The 21098-nt window shown below is 46.5% G+C and overlaps 1 protein-coding gene across 4 annotated transcripts in view; it reads right to left on the minus strand.

The window, feature by feature from the left end:
- Positions 1-11649, minus strand: part of KMT2A (lysine methyltransferase 2A) — a 77422-nt gene extending 65773 nt beyond the window's left edge. For 2 of the 4 annotated variants that reach the window (XM_088017926.1, XM_028105742.2), the window contains exons 1-2: positions 11215-11649; positions 9007-9105 (exon numbers count right to left, since the gene is read on the minus strand). In XM_088017926.1, the coding sequence (XP_087874052.1) occupies positions 9007-9105; positions 11215-11649 (534 nt within the window). The remainder of the gene's footprint in view (positions 1-9006; positions 9106-11214) is intronic. The other 2 variants (XM_028105745.2, XM_028105743.2) reach the window with 1 other exon arrangement.
- Between the last annotated feature and the right edge of the window lie 9449 nt (positions 11650-21098).

A 21098-nucleotide genomic window follows, 5' to 3' on the forward strand; every position in this document is an offset into this window, starting at 1 on the left:
TCATTTCATAAAGACATTTCTCTGGAGCTTACTACTGAAAGTTAATTATTGCCACAAATTGACAATTCAAGTCAAATACTTAAGGAGCCAGTAGGGCCCCAGGACCCCTGGGGGAATATTAAGAAGTACAAAACATGATCCACACCCTCTAGGATCTGAATGAAAATAGACTTTTTGATTCCCAGAATGAGAGGGTAGCTCGAGAGGTCATTTTATACATACACAGGCAGGACACCACTTTAAGAATTCACCTCCAGAGACGATGATAACGTTATTCTGGCAACCTTTTCAACCATCACTATGACAAACATCATTAGTAACGAGTTCTTTATGTAACTATCCTTTGCTTCAGTGTAGACCTATTTTCTCTTACTCTCGGACCCGTGGGGCTGGGAAACAGCTGGTTACCATTTCTAATAATGGACCCTTTTATGTCTTTGGAAGAGTTATTAAATTGCCTCTTAACCTTTCATTCTCCCAACCTTTCCTCACAGGACTGACTTCCAATCATATAATCATCTTTTGAGTCTCCTCAGAACCGCCTCCAACGTCTCCTCATCCCCTTTAAGTTGAGGAACCTAGAAATGGAAACAACACTCAAGTAAGGGGATGGTCAGCGCTGGCATTATCTACATAAAAGACGATGGTATCCTGTCAGGACACCTCAACATCACTTGTAAAACCCCACTCAGTACTATTACAGAAATGTCCTCTGATGGCTCTTAGATGTTCCTCTGCCACACTTGAATTGGTTTACATTTTTTTTTTCAAACATGGGGGATGTGGGACAGAGGGAGAGTGAGAGAGAAAATCGCAAGCAGGCTCCATGCCCAGGTGGGGAGCTGACGGAGCACTCGATCTCATGACCCTGAGATTATGACCTGAGCTGAAATCAAGAGTCGGATGGATGCTTAACCCCACTGAGCCACCCAGGAGCCCTGGTTCACTATTTTTAAAGAATCACTCACAATTATCCTGCTAATAAGTCTTTTTTTTTTTTTAAGATTTTATTTATTTATTCATGAGAGACAGAGAGAGAGAGAGAGAGAGAGAGAGGCAGAGGGAGAAGCAGGCTCCCAAAGAGCAGGGAGCCCGATGTGGGACTCGATCCCAGCACTCTGGGATCATGACCTGAGCCAAAGGCAGACGCTTAACCATGTGAGCCACCCAGGCGCCCCCTGCTAATAAGTCTTGTACAACATAACAGCTTCGGTAATGCTGTCCTTGCAAGATATTCCTAAAAGTTGTATGTGTATCAAATTTTCAATTCAACAGATATTCACTGATCACCTTCTATATGGAAAGTCACCACTATAAACAATATAAAACACAAACGGTGACTTAGAAATGGTCCAAGTCTTAATGAAATCACAATCTAATGGGGGAAGACAGACATAATCAAAGGTATTTACAGCAGGGGCGCCTGGTTGGCTCAGTCGGTTAAGCATCCGACTCTTGATTTTGGCTCAGGTCATGATCTCAGGGTCGTGAGATGGAGCCTCATGTCGGGCTCCATGCCAGGCATGAAGCCTGCTTGGGATTCTCTCTCTCCCTCTGCCCCTTCCTGCTCGCATGCACGCTCTTTCTCTAAAAATAAACTAAAAACATATTTACACTATAAGGTAACCTGGAGTAAACTCGTTAAAGGTAGGTATTAAGTACAGTAAGAAAACGGGGAAGGAGAAGTTGAGTTTCCACTAGCAGTGGTATCTGTAAAAGCTTCTAAGAGGTGGGATCTGGGGATGGAGCTGAGCCATGAAAGATGAATGAGCCAGAGGCAGGACAAGATGGGGAAGACTTTAAGGCAAAGGACAGGCGTGAGCAAAAGTATAAAGGCAGGTACACACAGCCCATGGAGAACATCTACTAGGCCGGTAATCCAACATGGCCGAAGCACAGAAGTGAGAATGTGAGTTCAGGAGATAATGCTCAAAATGTGGAAATGTAGGCCAGCTAGATTATGGAGGGCTGAGAATTTTAAATCTTATTTTATGTTTAGCGAGGAGGCAGAGGGTTTTAGGAATAAAGTGACATAATCAGATCTATATTTAAGAAAACCACTGGCAACACTTTATACAGTGAAAAGGAAGGCAGGGAGACCGGTTAGGAGATTATGGTAATAATCCATGCAAAGGTAATGGAAATTTCAAGTAGGATGGTAAAAACAGAACAGCAGGGCCAGATTAAACACTGCAATAGTATCACAGACAAGCCTCACAAACTGACTGGAGGGTGCGCAGAGAAAAGAGGTAAAGAGAGCGACAGAGAGTATGCATGAGTTTTCCAATGGACACGGGTTTAGATTTGAATTCTAGCTCTGCCGCTTACTCGCCATGACTTCAGGCAAACTATCTAGCTTGCCTGTGCCTCAGTTTCTTCATCTGTAAACGATGAGGTGTGTTCGGTATTTCAGCAAACCTTTTTTTTCAGAGAGATAAAGCAGAACCGTATGTTTCCTCCTTAAGCGTACTACCCTCTACTGGTTATTCTTAAACTTTAATCTGTTTTTGACTATTCTACTTGTGGTTTTTTATTTCTCAAGCTAAGTTCCAACCCCCAGGAGCTGTAACCTACAACTTAGCATTTCTTCTATAATTAAATTATTAATTGTGTTGATCTCTGTAGACTAACACTTAATTCTTCCTGTGCTGACACTTGAGAGCAAATGTCAACTAGTTACCAAGTACAGACGAATGGAGCTGAACCTGGGGGCCGAGGACCATGAAGAGCCTCAGAATCATTGCAAAGGATCCCTGAGTACTTAGATTCATACATAAAAAGGTAAGGGACACCAGTTATCGAGACCAAGAGTAGCAAGCCCAACACAGCTGCCTTGGCCTGGTAACTATACAACTCCTGGAGGCACTCAATTCCTCAGTGTCCTGCCTGCCTATTTACCGTCTTGTTCTCTCTTCTCCCTTTTCGGCCTTACCTCTAATTATGTTCTCATTGGACACCAATGGTAACCCCTGTTGCCGAGATGCATAGCTGGTCTTCAGTTTGGTTATGCCTAGCTTACAAATGAACTTGACAACCAGACCCAAATCAAGAACATTCTAAAGTCAAGATTATAGCTCTCACATAGGTAGGTATGTGTCCGCATATACATGTATACATCAGAGTAATAAAACCCAGTTATCCTGATGGGAAAAAAATATTATAGCCCTCATGGCCTTTCAAACTTTGAGTTCTAATAATAATTAGGGATTCTTATGTACCAGGCAAATTGCTAAGTACTTTGCATGCATAATTTCAATTAAGCCTCACAATAATTTTACAAAGCTTGATTACTGCTAATTTACAAATGCAGAAACTGAACCATGGAGAGGTTAAGAAACTTTTCCAAGGTCATCTAGCTAATAAACGGGGGAGCAACGATTTGAACCCAGGCAGTCTAAATCCAGAGCCCGTGGTCTTAACAGCTCTTAATTACTGTGCTGTACTATCTCACACTATTACAGATTAGATAATGAGATTCTCCCCATCCTTTATAAAGGTATTTATATATGCACAAATAAAAAATCCTGGCCCGAGAGATTACAAAAGGATTTCCTCATTAGCTGAGCTTAAAGAGATGTTATCCACATGGTTTTACTGCTTATAATTAAAGGCAATAATCTAGGAACAACGTTGTATGTTTGCATTTGATCTAAAAATTAGTCAATACTCATGGATGGACAGAAGTTGAATTCAGACATGTGTAAATATTTATTCCTCTGGGTGTAGATATGTATTGTAGAGATATTTGTGATTAACTTCTCCTCAGTTTTCAAAACCGAGATAGCACAAAGGAGAGGTACTGAAAAAAATGTTCTCCAACAACACTCCTCACAAGTAATATTACTCTCCTAACTCAAGACAGAAAGCCACAGTTACTTTGATGCTGCAAAAGGAGAATGAGATAATGATGCCTCAGCAAAGCACCCGATCATAAGGGTTGGATCTGGCTAAAACAGTTCCCATGTTAGAAAGGTTCATGGCTCTGGCTGCTGAAAGACATCAAAATATCTACACCCAAGCATTCCAAACAAACATAACAACAAAAATGCAAGAGATAAAATATATGAAAGAAACTCCAACTCTAGAGATAAATGCCAGTGGAAGAGATCTGCCCCACTGGTGGGACACAAAGCATTGCTGTCCTGATAATTAAAGGTAAGTTTTCTGGGGAAATCCCTTCAGTCTATTTGTCAAATAGAAAAACAACTACTCATTTCAAAGGAAGGGGAATTTTCATAGCCAGTGCAGAAAACTGTCAACTAACTCTTACATTTCTATCTCTATATCTTCAAAACTAAAGCTCATTAAAGATGTCCAACATCTAAAAAGTGAAGCCAAGTTTGGCCCCTAAGAAGTTTTGTACAAATCCTACAAGGGGACTTATATCATCCCAAACAACTACAAATCACACGACAAAATTCATCTTTCAAATGCCTTGGTCTTTAAAAAGCAACCGTCTGGCAGTGGCTACAGCCTCATGGGTCAGCTTCCCCTGGTGTGTAACCTGACAAGGTACAAAGCTCACTGAAATATTTAACAGTGGTGGTATGGATTTCTTTGGATAGGTCAAGAAAAGCAGCTCATCCTTTTTAAAAACATAAAGAACCATTTTATGGGATATCATTCCCTCAGTTCAAGAGTCTGCATTTCCTCGGGGCCTTCTCGGAGATCTTATGGGGGGAGGAATGAAAAGGCCAACAAAAGGACCCCTTTTCTCTCCCTATTCCCAACATAATCCACCTTCGGCCATAGGGCCAGTAGCATCCACACTGTCATAAATGCCAGCAATTAGAGAATTAGGCCATAAAACCACCCACTCAGGTATAAGAGCGCAGGCCTCCAGCTTTATTTAATGCATGCCATAAAGATCCTGTACTTCCTTCTTTCAGGCTTTCTTCACAACCAATGACATGACAATAACAACAAAAAAGTAGCCCTTTGTCTGCCTGCCTCATACTGATGTGATCAATGAAACCATCTGGGCCCAGGTGAAGGATTTAAGATTCCTTTTTCCTAATAAAGACTGCATTTCCTCTAGCATGCCGCATTTACATCCATTAAAGGATAGGCTGCATTTTGAGCATTAGTATACTGGAAACTGAGTGAAATTATTCTCCCTTCTTCTGAAACTACTCTAGAAGCCTAGCCAATTCCCAAACTTCGCAAGAAAAACTGGAACCTACAAGAGTATTCCTAATTAACTCAATAATTTCTAGAACCTCCCGAAGTCTTTTCTAATGAAAAAAGTTCATTCAAATCTCAAAGTTAACGTTCACTCGGTCTATGTTTTAAAATCTGATACAATTCAGGAGCTATCAATAATTTCATTTGATTATCTTCACAACCTACCAGTTTACAAAAATCATGAGTCTGTGATTTAATCCATGATAAAACTGTATTTATCAAACTTTAAACCAATCTAGGTAAGACCCAAACAAGTACTTTTTAACGGCGAGCTCTTTCCTACTAGTGCCCACGGGGTTAAAAATCTGATTAAAAAGCACAGGTGGGTATGTCAAACTCATTAATAATTTAACCTTCCTTAATCCCTGAAAATAACATATGCAGACAACAGAGGTTCCCATCCCAGCAATCCTGGAGTAAATTCCTCCCAAAGTAGTGACAGTCACATAGCTTCCCTCTTTCTCAAAGGTCTACGCCACTGGGCTCTCCACCTTGGCAGAGGAAGAATGGAAAGACAAGATATTCACAAAAGGCCCTACCGAAGGCCTTCAAGTTAAGTGCTAGAAGGAAACTGAAGTCCTGTGCCAACACTAGTGGAATGTGGGCAGGCACAAAGAGATCTTAATTAGGAGACCTACAATTAAAACAGTGAGTATCCAAAAGAGGGAGAGGCACTGCAGAGTGTTATGCCTCAGAGCAAGCAAAGTACCCTCGCCACCCCCTCTAGCTACAGGGCAAGGGAGGCAATGGGTATCTGCACACAGGCTCTACAGAAGGACAGCTTTAAGGTGAGCAAAGATACGGAAATGGAGTCAAGATGGGAGTATTTTCTCTTCTCAACTTCTAATCAGAAGGCAAATCACTATTTTGTGAATGATGGTTTCCTACGGGAGCACTGTGCCTTAAGACAATCAAATGGAAGGAATAGATGGGGACGTCATATGGTTCTCAGTGAGAATGAAGAAAAGTTCTAAAGACTACATTTCTGATGCTCAGTATAAACCAAAGTCCTACATTTCAGAGCCTATTACCAGCTGCTCCCTGCAACACAGGTACTGTCACTTTGGATTTAGAAATTCATTAATGCACAGTATTTTTCTTTTCATTTAAAAGCTCACACACTTAAAGGAATACACCACCTAGACTGAAAATAACTTCCCTTTTGCAGTCAGGAATCTACGACATGGAAAACATGAAACAAACTTAGTCAAACAAGAGGGCCTCTCAACACAAGATAATGATTTGTATTTAAAATCTGATCTTCACTTTTCTTATAAATGAAATTGGTCAATTCCAGCAAAGAACTTTTTCCATACACTTCAGTCCTTATATTTTGTCCATACAATGAAAACTTTCCCACTAAGTTGAAATTTTTCTTCCCAACAATTATGCCGATTAAATGGGCAAATGTACAGACTAATATCAAAAATTACCAAATAGGCTCACTGACTCTGACTCTCTAAATAAACGCAGAGGGGCGCCTGGGTGGCTCAGTCGTTAAGCATCTGCCTTCGGCTCAGGTCATGGTCCCAGGGTCCTGGGATCGAGCCCCGCATCGGGCTCCCTGTTTCGGCGGGAAGCCTGCTTCTCCCTCTCCCACTCCCCCCGCTTGTGTTCCCTCTCTCGCTGTGCCTCTCTCTGTCAAATAAATAAAATCTTTAATAAACAAACAAACAAACACAGAATAAGAAGTTCTGACCTGACCAAAAAAATTATATAATAGAAAAGAATCAGAATCCTGGAGCAGAAAAGATTCATGAGCTAATATTTAGTCCGACCTTTTCATTTTACAGATCAGATATTCAAGGTTAAAAGTGAACTGCCCAAGGTCCCATAACTGGTCAGTGAGAGAGATGAGTGCATGGAGAGCCCTTGTCTACTAACTTCCACTCTGAGGCTTCTTCTATTCCCCTTGTGTTCTCTGCTTCATTTTCCCTCTGTCAAGCTCAGGATTAGCTGTTAAGGCCATGAAAGAACAACTCCCCCTCTTGGTACATATGCCCAGTGAACATCGAAAACAAAACAAAGAAACAAAATCACAGATACTCTCCAACTACCTTCTGCCTACAGGAACATCATCTTTTCTAGGCCCAACCAAGAGTGTGCCCTAGTCCACCTCAACTAAACTGCCATTTCAAATGAAAACAAATAGACACCAATGTTGTCATTCAGTTTCAATTTATAACTACTTAAAATGTGCCACTTTATGATCTGGGTGGAAATTTTGCTTTTAACATTTTATGAGGTGGTAAGGAAGGTAAGTGGATTATGGAATTAATAAACAGACTAGTTGCTGATATATAAACCACTTGCAGGGTTTATATTAAAAACAGCTCAAATTCTAGTCAACAGAGAGGATGCTGTACCATGTTTATTTAGATGGCAAAGTATGGTGGCATTAACATTACCTGAGACAATCCTCAGAAAAGTGGGACAATATGGAGGGGAAAGGGCAGATGAAGCAGCAGACCTCTGTGATTTCCTACTGAGCTCAGTAAAATCAAACTTAAATTCTACTTCCTGACTGTCAGACAAAAAGCCCATATAGAGGAGACCAGCAACACCTACATATTTTTTAAAAATAATCCCACTCTGGCAGAATTTGGTCATAAAGAACTCTTACATGTAGCTGTTACCCAGAGATATACAGTCCAAGGGAAGTTGGGGACCGGTGGCAGTGAAGGACAAGTCTCCCATGGCTAAAGGATTTTAAACAGGGATGTGATCTGGAAGTTCTATCACCTTTCAACCACCTGAACTTACTAGTTCTCTAAGTATTAACTTCCGTTTCATCACAGACAAGTTACAGTCATTATTCACTTAAAGCAAACCAGAATTTAAAGAGGCTAGACTCATTTTAGGTCACAAAACCATTTCTTCATGAATCCAGACAAGCCTTGATACAGATCTGTGAGTGAATTCTGAGAAACAATCTTTAGAATTCTGTTAAGTTTGTCAGCCCAGGGGAACGCTGAACTTCCCTTTTGGAACCTTATCATTGATTTGTGAGACTCTGTAACAAAATGCTTGGTTTCTACACTGAAAACTACCAGGTCAAAGGATCCAATCACTACTAAGTGATTTAGTCCTAAGCCATACTATGCGTTAGCACTTATCAACCCATACCAGATTGCCTCCAACTATCACATAAAAAGCTTACCAATGGAACAACAGCTCATTCAAACCCAATTCAGAAAAAATAATGAAGTTGAATGTAAGGAGTCAACCACTCTTCTCAGACTAAAGTATGTTCAGGCAAAAGTCTTAAAACAACAACCTATTAATCTAATCTTATGTGAAGTAACTGCAGTTCCTTAACAGGCTTGGCACTACATATACCACTGCTCAGCAATATAATGCTGGTGGATAAGGAAGTGTTAGCACCTGATTAAAACTTTAAAGGTGATTTGTCAAAGACCAACAGATAAAATATTCTGGTGCCCAGACATTAGGTCCCTGAATCCAGGTGGCTCTCTTTCTAACCAGTCTCTTGAAAAGCTACGATTGCAAGCTGTCAGCATAAAACTTTGCTTTTGAATATGTGATAACAACATTTGGAATGTGAACACTTCGTCCCTTGATACAAAATACATAAGCATGCTAAACAAGAAGAAAATACTTCTCAGGATCCCCTTAAAATAGACTAACTCCTCCTAATACAGACTTTCTTATTATACTCAAATATACATGGGGCTAAAATGCTACATATAACCAGGCAAGTCTCAATTTCAAAAATAAGCAGGTAAATGAAATGTCAGTAAGTCTTTTTTTTTTTTTTTTTTTTTTGCTGCTGTATCTTTTAAAAAAGCAAAATCAACTCACATTTAAGCACCAACTCCATGCAAGTAACCTGAACGGTTCAGTCTTTTTGTCATGTATGAGGCCTTTGGTTCTCCAACTACATGGGATCTGTGTTGTTAGCTTAAAAAATACAGAATTGGCCTTTCAAAAAAAAATAATAATCTACAGCAACCAATAAATAGTCTCAATCAACCCTGCTGACTGCAGCTGCCTTCTGAAGGCTGGGAAAAGGAGGTGGAGAGAGCAGAGAGAGGCTGGGAAGAGGGACGCTGCAGCTAGCTAGCTACATAGCAAGGAACACGCCCCCATCATGTCCTCCCTGCTCTGTCAGAAGGCGGGTTGTTGTCAGTCTCCTGATCAGGCTGCCTTAGAAACGATTTTAAAAAGGAGGCAGGAAGACTAACAACTAAAAAATGCCAGCTCCTTGAAAGGAGGGGCCAGGGTCTCTGGGACCTCCTCCCTCCCCTTCTTCCCAGGATCTTTCCGTATATCTAGAGGGGTGCAGGGCACAATAGGGGACAAGGGGTTTGCCCGGGACCAACGGCAGAGCACGCAGGAAACGGCTGGTTGTTATCTTTCCCTTTCTGTTTCAATCAAGAGCACTCCAGAGCAGCAACCCCCTACCCCGCCCTCCGCTTCAGCCCCTAGCAGCTGCTCTTCCTCCTCCTAGAATCCCGCATCTCATTCTCCCCCATCTCATTCTCCCCCCTCCCCTACAATTCAAACTCCCCCTTCTGCATCCAATGGAAAACAAATGCGCAACGCCACTGGCTGAACCTGAACTCAACTTCCCTTCCCAGGGCAACTTTCCTTTTTGCTGGTGGGGGCTGAATGATGCTCATCAAGGCATCCCCATTCCCGCCCCGGTACTAATGGGGAAGAAGCAAAGCTCTTGACCCCTTCATCCACCTCGGGTCCCCCTATAAGAATCAGAGAGATAACCCTAACTCCTCCTTCTAAGGAATAACTTTGCTTCATAGCCCCCCCCTTCTCCCAACCAAAAGCAACCACCACCACCAGCATAATAAAGTAAAACTGTCCCTTATCTACTCTCCTCACCCCAACCCTGCTTCCCCCACCCCTTCCAAGCCCCAGGATTGGCCTAGGAAAAGGTGGATCAATAGTGAAATGACGGAGAAGAGAAGGGCGGGAGGGAGCTAGGGTTGGAGACTGCGTGCTCTCAGGCGCAGTGGGTGGGGTAGGAGAGCAGCTGCTTCCCCTGGGAGGATGCTGCCCAAGTCCCCCCACAAACACCTCCCCTCGCAGGGGCCCCCTTCCCCAGAGCTGGAGGAAAAGACTGCCTCCTCTCCAGGGGGAATGGTGGAAAGCTGCTCCTCTCTGAGCCTAGGGGACAGTGGACTATTTTCCTCCCAAAGATGCCACTAATCCTTCATTCTAAAGGAGGGAAAGGGTGGAGTGAAGGTAGAGTAATTCCCGGCTACCAGCAGGCTAGAAACTGTAGCTCTGTAAAATGGGGGAAACAGACGGCTGGACGAGGAGAGATCACCGTTATCTTCAGAGGGAAAGGAGGGGAAGGGAGGCAAGGTGGAGAGGAAAGTAGATTTTTCCCGGCGGGGTAAGGAAGGAGGAGGAGGGAGGCTCTAGCTGCGTGGGGTGGGGGGTGGAGGACGGAGGGTGGAGGTGAAGGAAGGGGGAGTGGCTGGTAGTGCAGGGACCTGGCCCGGGGATGGGGCGAGGGTTCATCAGGTTTTCGGAAACAAGGTGCTGGAAGGGACATCGGTCCCCAAGGGGTAGGAGAAGAACGTGGCCCTGGATGAGGCCATCACCCGAGAGATGCCCAAGAGGAAAACTGCCCCAAGAGTAAAACATCTGCCCAGAGAGGGAGGCGGGGATGTGGCGGGATCAGGTCTCTAGGAGGGAGGGAGGGAGGAATCTTGCTCGGATGAGGTAATCTGTGAAAGGGAGGAGGGGTTCAGTCCCGGGATGGGAAACCCCGGCGAGGGGTCTGTGCCAAGGGATTTGGGGAAGGGTCAGGGGAATGAAGGGGGGGGCAAACGCCCTTAGCCAGATGGGTCCAAACCCCGGGGTGGGGGCGCCTGCGGGTCTGCACCCATGTACGGGGTCCCGAGATGGGAGGGCCGTTCGCCCCGGGTCGGGGACTCCAGGAGGGTCCCGGAATTGGGATGCTCCACAATCCCGGATGGGGGAGGGGAGGGGGGCTCCGCAGAGGGTCGAGACCCCGGACCTGGGGGTTCCTCGCCCCCTTACCTCTCCGCTGCCGCCTCCCCCGCCGCTCTCCCCAAACACAGCCCGGAACCGGCGCAGGTTGGTGCCGATGGCGGCCGAGACCTGCAGCGCCGCGTCGAAGCCCGGGCCCACCCGGAGCAGGGCCGGCCCAGAGGAGGCTGAGGACGATGACGAAGACGAAGACGAGGCGGACGACGAAGAGGCTGCTGAGGCGGCGGCCGCTCCCCCTGGAACCCCAGCCCCGCTGCTTCCCGCCGCCGCCGCCGCCGCGGCCGCCACAGCCGGGGGGGAGGGGGGCGCCCCGGGGCCGCCGCCGCCGACCGGGGGCCCGGGGGGAAGCAGCAGGGCCGGGACGCGTTGCCGCGGGGCGCCCCCCAGGCCCCGGCGCCCCCCGCCGCCGCCGCCCCCGGTGGTCCCGGGTCGGGCGGGGAAGCGCCACCGACAGCTGTGCGCCATGTTCGCCCCGTGAAGTGAAGCAGCGAGAGGGAGAGGCGACAACACAGGGGGGCGGGGAGGCGGAGGGGGGGGCCCAGGGCCCCGGAACCTGCCTGAGCCGCTCGGCGCCGCCCGAAGGCCTGCACCCGGCCGGCCGCTATGCAGAGCGCCGGGCCGCGGCCGCCCGCCCGGCAATCTGTATAGCGGGCTCGGGCCTACGCTCCCGACGCCGGGCCGCGGCTCCGCCAGGCCGAGGCCCGGGCCGCCGCCGCCCGCCCGCCCGCCCGCCCCGCAACCTGGATAAGTGCATGCCCCGCCCTCCGGGAGCGGCATTGCTGGGGAAAAGGAGGGGGGAAGGAAGCCCAGGAGCCCGACGCGGAGCGCGGGTTCCGGGGAGAGGGGGAGGGGGGCGAGGACTACGGGGAGGATGGAGGCGGAGGGAGCCCGGCCGCCTGCAGCCTCGAGAGCCGAGAGGCCGATTACACACGTTCCCGGGATGCGCTGGGAATCGAACCGCCCGGGAGAGCAGCTTCCAGTATAGCGCGGCTGCCGGGTCGGGGACGAGTGAGCCTTCTCTGCCTCGAGGCACGGATACAAGATGGGTTAGCCCTCATTTAACGCTTCTAGAATAAAAGGGCCCTTATTGTGCCATATGCAAAACGGAAGCGTTGCCCAGTTTACTATATGCAAAATAGAAAGGCCCTCATTGAACGCGCTTTAAAAATTAAAAAAAAAAGAGAGCCCCTCCCATTTTCATGCTGGAGCTCTCTCCAAAATGCACACAGCAAGTGGCAGGTCTCCCGCCACCTCCTCGCCCTACTGTGCACTCGGAGCTGAGGAACCTCTGGCTCTCGTGCCCTTTTGCAGAGAGTTGGGTCGTGTTTCTCCAGCCCGGGCATTGGGGCCACGGCGTGCTCCGCTAACGAGGCGGTGTTACAACGAAGCTGAAGCTGGATGGCTAACGGGGCCTGGAGGGAAGAGGCGGGCAAAAGCGCCCCCGCCCCTTCTTCCTCAGTTCTCTGCCTGCCGCTGCATGCAAAGCAGACCCTAATGTATGCATGCAGAGGGAGGGGGGCTCGCGAGCACGTTTCTGATTAAGAGAGGGGGAGGAGAAGAGCGTTGGGCATTATGATACACTGGGTGGAAGGGGCCCGCCGGCGGCGAGCTCTGTGCGCGGGGTTAGTAGGCTGAGGGGGGAGGGGGGAAGGAAGGAGGAGGGTGAGGGCGGGGGATGAATATCCACCCGGTTTACTTTATTGCGGGAAAGAGGGGAGGGCGCCTCCAGCGAGGCGTTAGAAGCCTACAAGGCTGGAAAAGCGGAGAGGGGAGGGAGGGGTTTGTACCGGGAGAACTTGTGTTGGCTGAAGCTGGGGGATCGATGCACAGCCTGCAGGCCCCGGGGCAGCCTCCATCCCCCCAGCCGAGGTGGAGTTCGCTGGAAGGTCACGCAGCCTTCCTGGACTCCCGCACGGGTACAGAGCACACTGCTTGTAATATTACAGCCTGGGGCGGCGAATTTGGGAAGGAGGGGGAGGGTCGTGGTGAGCAGGTTGCAATCAGCTCTGGCCCTCGGGAGGGTGCACTGCACGCCTCCAGAGAAGGTCCACGGCCTCCTGGTGCTGAAAACCTACGTCCCTCCGCCGGCGAAACGTTAGTGCTGGGGGAACGGTAGGGTGGGGGCTAGAGGGGAGCAGAGAAAGGGAGGAGACACAGGCAAGCTCCAACTCCCCCAACTCGTCCGGGATCGATCGTCGTTCCAACCGCGCAGGATGGAGCCCAGATGGTTTGCAAAGCGCACACTCACAGCGCACACACAACCAGATTCCGTTGTTACATCGCGTGGTTTACTGGGTGCAAAAGGGGTGGGAGTAGCGGGAGAGTCTCTTAAGCGGCAGCCCCAAGACTCTGGTAAGGATATAGACACACCATTGTGGACCGTTTCTCCATTGCAACGTATTTGGCGGTAGGCGCTGGGGGTTTTGCTTCAGTGTAGCTGCTCTGATCAGTTACAGATTGGCGACCACGTGGATTCCCTCATGCATCCTGATTTGTTCACTCTCTCTCACTCTTTCTCGCTTATTTTTCTTTTGTATTTGCCGCCCCCCCTTCTTTAATATGCATAACGGTCTGCAGAGGTAATAAGCAGGGGACTGAGTGACAGGCTTTACATAACTGTGTCAACAGGATTTCTTCCCGTCCTCCACCCCTGAGAAAACAAACTGGCTGGGTTCTAAGTAACCTCACTTCAAGCTCACTTCATTTGGCACAGGTGGGAGGTCTACAGGTCGGGTGGGGGCAGCAGGAAGAATGTCAGTGAAGAACGTATGAACTTCCCCAGACTCAAGGCCCTAGGTAGAAAAACTCCTTGAGAAATGTAGTTTGTCTCTTTGCCTCCAGAACTGGTCCAAAGGAGCCAGAGCAAACCAGAATTTGGTTTATTGTTGGAGCTTTTAAGGCAGAAATGATAGTAACTTACATTTGCTGGGTGCTTTCCTTGACCTGATTGTTTTATATGCGTTCAATTCTGGCCAGCCCTCTGATTTTACAAATGGGGAAACTGAGGCCTAGGAAAATGTCCAAGGTCACACGGCTAGTATGTAGCAGCACTCAAAGTCTTGGGGGTTTGACACCAATATCCACTAACCATACTGCTGATCCCCAAAGATAAACTATGCCACTTCACACCCATTAGGAGGGCTACTATAAACAAACAAAAAACAAAAACCAGAAAATCAGTGCTGGTGAGGATGTAAAGAAATGGAACACTTGTCGGTAGGAATGTAAAATGGTACCGCTGCTGTGGAAAATAGTAACAAAACATTATGATGGTTCTTCAAAAAATTAAAAATAGAATTATCGGGCACCTGGGTGGCTCAGTTGGTTAAACGATTGCCTTCGGCTCAGGTCATGATCCTGGAGTCCTGGGATCGAGTCCCGCATCGGGCTCCCTGCTCGGCGGGGAGTCTGCTTCTCCCTCTGACCCTCTTCCCTCTCGTGCTCTCTCTCTCTCATTCTCTCTCTCTCTCAAATAAATAAATAAAATCTTTAATAAAATAATAAATAAATAAATAATAAAAATAGAATTATCATGTGATCCAGCAATTCCACTTCTGGATATATACCCAAAAGGATTGAAAGTAGCATCTCAAAGATTTGTAGACCCTTGTTCATCGCAGCATTCTTCACAATAGCTAAAACACGGAAACAACTCACGTGTCCATCAACTGATGAACAGGTTACCAAAATGTGGTATATTCATTTACCGGAATATTATTCAGCCTTAAAAAGGAAGGGGAAAAATAGGAAGGAAATTCTGTACTATGCTACAATACAGATGAATCATGGGCACAGACACTAAGTAAAATCAGCCAATCACAAAAAGACAAATACTGTCTGATTCCACTTGTGTGAGTTACTTAGAGTAATCAAAATCATAGAGACAGAAAGTATGTGGTTGCCAAGGGCTAGGGTGAGGGGAAGGGGGAGTTATTGTTTAATGGGTATAAAGTTTCAGAGTTACAAGATGAAAACAGTTATGGGGATGGATGGTGGTGATGACTGTACAATGTGAATGTCTTAAAAACGCATGTACTTTATTTTTAAATTTTAATTCAGTTTCTTTTTCTTGAATACCTAATACATTCGTATGGTTAAAAGTTTAAAGAAATGAGGGGCGACTGGGTGGCTCAGTCAGTTAAGTGACGGGTAAGCGTCCCACTCTTGATTTCTTTTTTTTTTTTTAAGATTTTATTTATTTGACAGAGAGAGACACAGTGAGAGAAGGAACACAAGCAGGGGGAGTGAGAGAGGGAGAAGCAGGCTCTCCACCGAGCAGGGAGCCCGATGCAGGGCTCGATCCCAGGACCCTGGGATCATGACCTGCGCCAAAGGCAGACACTTAACGACTAAGCCACCCAGGCGCGCCCCACTCTTTTTTTTTTTAAGATTTTATTTATTTATTTGAGAGAGAGAGAATGAGAGAGAGCACGAGAGGGAAGAGGGTCAGAGGGAGAAGCAGACTCCGCGCTGAGCAGGGAGCCCGATGTGGGACTCGATTCCGGGACTCCAGGATCATGACCTGAGCTGAAGGCAGTCGTTTAACCAACTGAGCCACCCAGGCGCCCCGCGCGCCCCACTCTTGATTTCATCTCAGGTCATGATCTCAGGGTCATGGGATGAGCCCCAAGACAGACTCCATGCTAGGTGCCTGGGTGGCTCAGTTGGTTGGGTGACTGCCTTCGGCTCGGGTCATGATCCTGGAGTCCCGGGATCGAGTCCCACATCGGGCTCCCTGCTCGGCAGGGAGTCTGCTTCTCCCTCTGACCTTCCTCCCTCTCATGCTCTCTCTCTACCATTCTCTCTCTCTCTCAATAAATAAATAAAAATCTTAAAAAAAAAAAAGACTCCATGCTGAGCGTGAAGCCTGCTTAAGATTCTCTCTCTCTCTCAAAAAAAAAAAGTTTAAAGGAATTAAAGTCTTCACTCTTGTTCTGAACTCCCCTCCCCCAGTCATATCACACCTTTTCTTAGGGGCAACTAATGTGATCTGTGTCTCAAATAGTCTTCCAAGGATAGTTTGTGCCTACACAAGCAAGTGCATATAGAAGTTATCTCTCATAAATGAGAGACTATTGACCACGCTTCCTGGATCTTGCTTGGAAATCTATATCTCGGAAATAATTCCTATTAGTAGATGGCACTTCCTCATTCTTAGGGCCAAGTGGAGTAGATGTTTATTTGCATAGTTGATTTCACCTGTTCTCCAGAGGTGGCCACTTAAGTTGTTTCCAAACTTTTGTGATTTCAAACAATTTTGCAGCGCATTACTTTGGCCATTTGTAATTTTGCAAATGTGTAAATATCTCTGTAGTATAAATTTCTAGAAGTGGAATCACTGAGTCAAAAGGTCTGTACCTTTCAGGGCACCTGTGTGGCCCAGTCGGTTAAGCATCCGACACTAGACTTCAGCTCAGGTCATGATCTCAGGGTCATGAGATTGAGCCTGACATTGGGCTATGCACTCAGTGCAGAGTCTGCTTGAGATTCTCTCTCCCTCTCCTTTTGTCTCTCCCTCATGCTCATGGGCTCTCTCTCTCTCTTCCTCGCTCTCTAAAATCAATCAATCTTTTTTAAAAAAAAGGTACCATATGTTTGTAATTTTGATAGATGTTGCCAAGTTATCCCCCATAAAGATTATACTAATTCATAACTCCCACCAGCAATGTTTAAGAGTGCCTCTTTCCCCCCAACCTTCCAGAAAGGATTTTTAACTTCTTGATCTTTGCCAACCTAATGGAAATGCACATATTTGACATTTTTTCCAAGTGACAAAAGGGAAAATTTAAGACAGGAACCCCAAATTGTGCCCCTTTTTGCAAGCTTATGAACTACTTCTGGTTTGAATGGACCTCTAGATGTTCACTCCCTTTCCCCCTTTCTAGAAAGACTTTTCATCACAAGCCAGTGTTGTGGTGGAACTAACATGGGCTGAGTCACCAATCTGGCCTTGAATTGCAGGTCCTGTAATTGTAGCTATGTGATCTTGAACCAGGCGCCTAGGCTTATCACACCTGTTTCCTAATTTGCAAAAATAAGGATATTAATAGCAACGTCACAAGAGTATTATCAAGACTGAATGACATAATCTAAGTAAAGTGTCTTCTCTCTCATTCAGGTAGACACATTTTACCCCCAGGGATTTCCTTAGGCAATGGGGAAGATGCCTTCCCTCAAACCATCAATGTCCTTTCTCCAAACTGCCCGCCAATGGAAAACATTGCATTAGTAGTCCTAAAAGTAATTGAACTAAGAACAGTGCCTGAGTCATTTAAGCTTGCCCATTGGACGGCTTGATCATCACTAACAGAAGATAGTTCAGAATCTTAATACTTTTTAAAAAGATTTTATTTATTTATTTTGAGAGGGAGAAAGCAGGGGGTCGGGGAGGTAAGGGGTAGAGGAAGAGAAACAGACTCCCCGCTGAGCGCAGAGGCGATGGGGGTTGGGGGATCGCAATCCCACAACCCTGAGGTCAGGACCTGAGCTGAAATCAGGAGCCAGGCACTCATCTGACTGAGCCATCCAGGTGCCTGGACAGTTCAGAATCTTTAGATGCTACTGTCTTCTGGGGAAGGAAGGGCCAAGTTTATTACCCTTCTACACAGGCACTGTTTATTATAAAGGAAGCAATGGGTACATTTTGCTACTGCCCTGAATCCATGAGTTTCCATTTCTGAGCTCCAAAATATTAGGTATAGTGACACCTATGACTAAAAGGACTTTATTATTTTTTTTAAGATTTTACTTATTTGACAGAGAGAGACACAGCGAGAGAGGGAACACAAGCAGGGGGAGTGGGAGAGGGAGAAGCAGGCTTCCTGCCGAGCAGGGAGCCCGATGTGGGGCTGGATCCCAGGACCCCGGGATCATGACCTGAGCTGAAGGCAGACGCTTAACGACTGAGCCACCCAGGCGCCCCGACTAAAAGGACTTTAAATATTGACCCCAGGGGCGCCTGGGTGGCTCAGTTGGTTAAGCGGTTGTCTTCGGCTCAGGTCATGATCCCAGGCCCTGGGATCCAGCCCCGCGTTGGGCTCCCTGCTGAACTTCTCCCTCTCCCTCTGCCCCTCCTCTCCACTTGTTCTCTCTCTCCCTCTTTCTCTTTCAAATAAATAAATAAAATCTTTTTTTAAATTAGTTAAAAGATAAAATAAATAAATAAATACTGACCCCAGCGTGGACAACAGGCTTTCTATAAAGGATTAAGTATAGCTCTGGTCGGGGCGCCTGGGTGGCTCAGTCGTTGGGCGTCTGCCTTCGGCTCAGGTCATGATCCCAGGGTCCTGGGATCAAGCCCCACATCGGGCTCCCTGCTCTGCGGGAAGACTGCTTATCCCTCTCCCACTCCTCCTGCTGGTGTTCCCTCTCTCACTGTGTCTCTCTCTGTCAAATAAATAAATAAAATCTTAAAAAAAAATAATAATAAGTATAGTTCTGGTCAAAGGCAAGAGCTAGCCGATTTTGGGGCGATGAGCTCTTTGAGAACAGGAATCATGTATTACTTACCGTTGTAGCCCCTGTGCTAAGCAGTATCTGTACCAGCCCAATTAATGTTTGCAGAATAAATGACCCTTCCCAGCTGAACGCTCAGACCTTGGGATTCATACCCAAAGGGTCATGTTTTATCGGGAGATTATGGCAGTAGCATGTGCTGGGCTATTTGTTTGTTTTAAAAAAAAAATTTATGTAAAATCAGTTTAATTGTCTCCCTTTGAAATTGTACTGATGATGGGGTGCCTGGAGGGCTCAGTCGGTTAAGCCTCCAACTCTTGATTTTGACTCAGGTCATGATCTCAGGGTCATGAGACTGAGCCCCTCACCAGGCTTCATGCTGGGCTCGGAACCTGCTTACGATTCTCTCTCTCCCTCTGCCCCTTCCCAACCGCTGTGCATGTGTTTTCTTTTTCTCCAAAAAAAAAAAAAAAAAAAATTGTACTGCTGACTAAAGTTCTTATCTCTCGAAGAGAGAAAAATGATAAGAAGAATTATTATTATTATTTTTAAAGATTTTATTTATTTGAGAGAGAGAATGAGAGAGAGAGAGAGAGAGCACATGAGAGGGGGGAAAGGTCAGAGGGAGAAGCAGACTCCCCGCCGAGCAGGGAGCCTGATGCGGGACTCGATCCAGGGACTCCAGGATCATGACCTGAGCCGAAGGCAGTCGCTTAACTAACTGAGCCACCCAGGAGCCCTCGATAAGAAGAATTATTATTTGATTATTACGATCTCACCTTGTAGAAGCTTGAAGCAAGTGTGGCACTAAAGCATTTCCTTTCCCCCTCTTCCTAGTTAACCTCTAAAGTGTACTCTTACTCTGAAGCATAGGAAAGAAACTGAGGGTTGCTGGAGGGAAGGTGGGGGGAGATGGGGTAACTGGGTGGTGGGCATGAAGGAGGGCACGTGATGGAATGAGCACTGGGTGTTGTATGCAACTGATGAATCACTGAACTCTACCTCTGCAACTAATAATACACTGTATGTTAGTTAATTGAACTTAAATTTAAAAAAAGGAAACCCCCCAAAATAAAATAAAGTGTACTTTTTTTTTAAAGATTTTATTTATTTGGGGCACCTGGGTGGCTCAGTCGGTTAAGGGTCTGCCTTCGGCTCAGCTCATGGTCCCAGGGTCCTAGGATGGAGTCCGACGTCAGGCTCCCTGCTCCACAGGGAGTCTGCCCCTCCTCCCACTTGCTCTTTCAACCTCTGTCTCAAATAAAATCTTTAAAAAAAATAGGATTTCAAAAATCTTTTTAAAACTTAAAAAAAAGATTTTATTTATTTATTCGAGAGAGAAAGAGAGAGAGCATGCTCACACACAAATGGGGAGAGGGGCAGAGGGAGAGAAAGAGAATCCCAATCAGATTCCCTGTGGAGCACAGAACCAGCGGGGGGACTCAACTTGGGGCTGGATCCCACGACCCTGAGATCACAACCTGAGCCCAAATCAAGAGGCCGCTACTTAACCGACTGAGCCACCCAGGTGCCCCTAAGGTGTACTCTTAAAGTCTTCTGATTTTGGTGTCCTTACCTTCAACTTTCTGTCCCTTTCCTTACTCACGGAGCCTTTACTGAACATCTGCTTTGTACCAGCTATTAGTTTCGATCTGGAGAAACGACAACGCCTGTGACAAAACTTTCACAGAACATGTGAAAAACAAAGAATACTTCAGTATTGCTTGAAGGTAAGGGACACGTGGGGAAGTGTCAAAAGAGGACGCGGCAGATCCTACCAAGGATTTTGGATTTCATTCAAGAAAGGTTCGGAAAAAAATCGAAAGATTTCAAGGAGGGGGGCGCCTGGGTGGCTCAGTTGGTTAAGCGACTGCCTTCGGCTCAGGTCATGATCCTCGAGTCCCGGGATCGAGTCCCACATCGGGCTCCCTGCTCAGCGGGGAGTCTGCTTCTCCCTCTGACCCTCCCCCCTCTCATGCTCTCTCTGTCTCTCATTCTCTCTCTCAAATAAATAAATAAATAAATAAAATCTTTAAAAAAAAAAAAAGAAAGATTTCAAGGAGGGACTGACGTGATAGGAGTTTGTGCCACGTCACTGTGACAACTGAGTGTAAGAAAGCAGGCTGACGGTGAGACTCGAGGCAGAGAATGCAGTTAGAAGGTCTCTGAGCTCTTCCGGGACGTTAGACGCGTGTACCCATATGCAATAGTCTGGATTTGAGTGCCGGCTGGGGCAGTGGAGAGGTAGGAATGAGGACAGATTCCAAAGATATTTAGCAGACAGAATGACTTTTGGTGTCCACTTAGATATGGAGGGTGAAGAAGAGGGGTTTTTCTCAGGTTGCAGCTAGGGTCAACCAAGCAGATGCTGATAGCACCAACTACAATAAGGACAACAGGAGGAAGATGATACTGTTTGGTGATGATGAGCTTGGTTTTGGAACAGTCACGGTCGAGAT

Source organism: Eumetopias jubatus, unplaced genomic scaffold, assembly GCF_037043125.1.
Source record: "Eumetopias jubatus isolate StellerSeaLion01/CBP00866 unplaced genomic scaffold, mEumJub1_p1.0 scaffold_13, whole genome shotgun sequence".
NCBI lineage: Eukaryota > Metazoa > Chordata > Mammalia > Carnivora > Otariidae > Eumetopias > Eumetopias jubatus.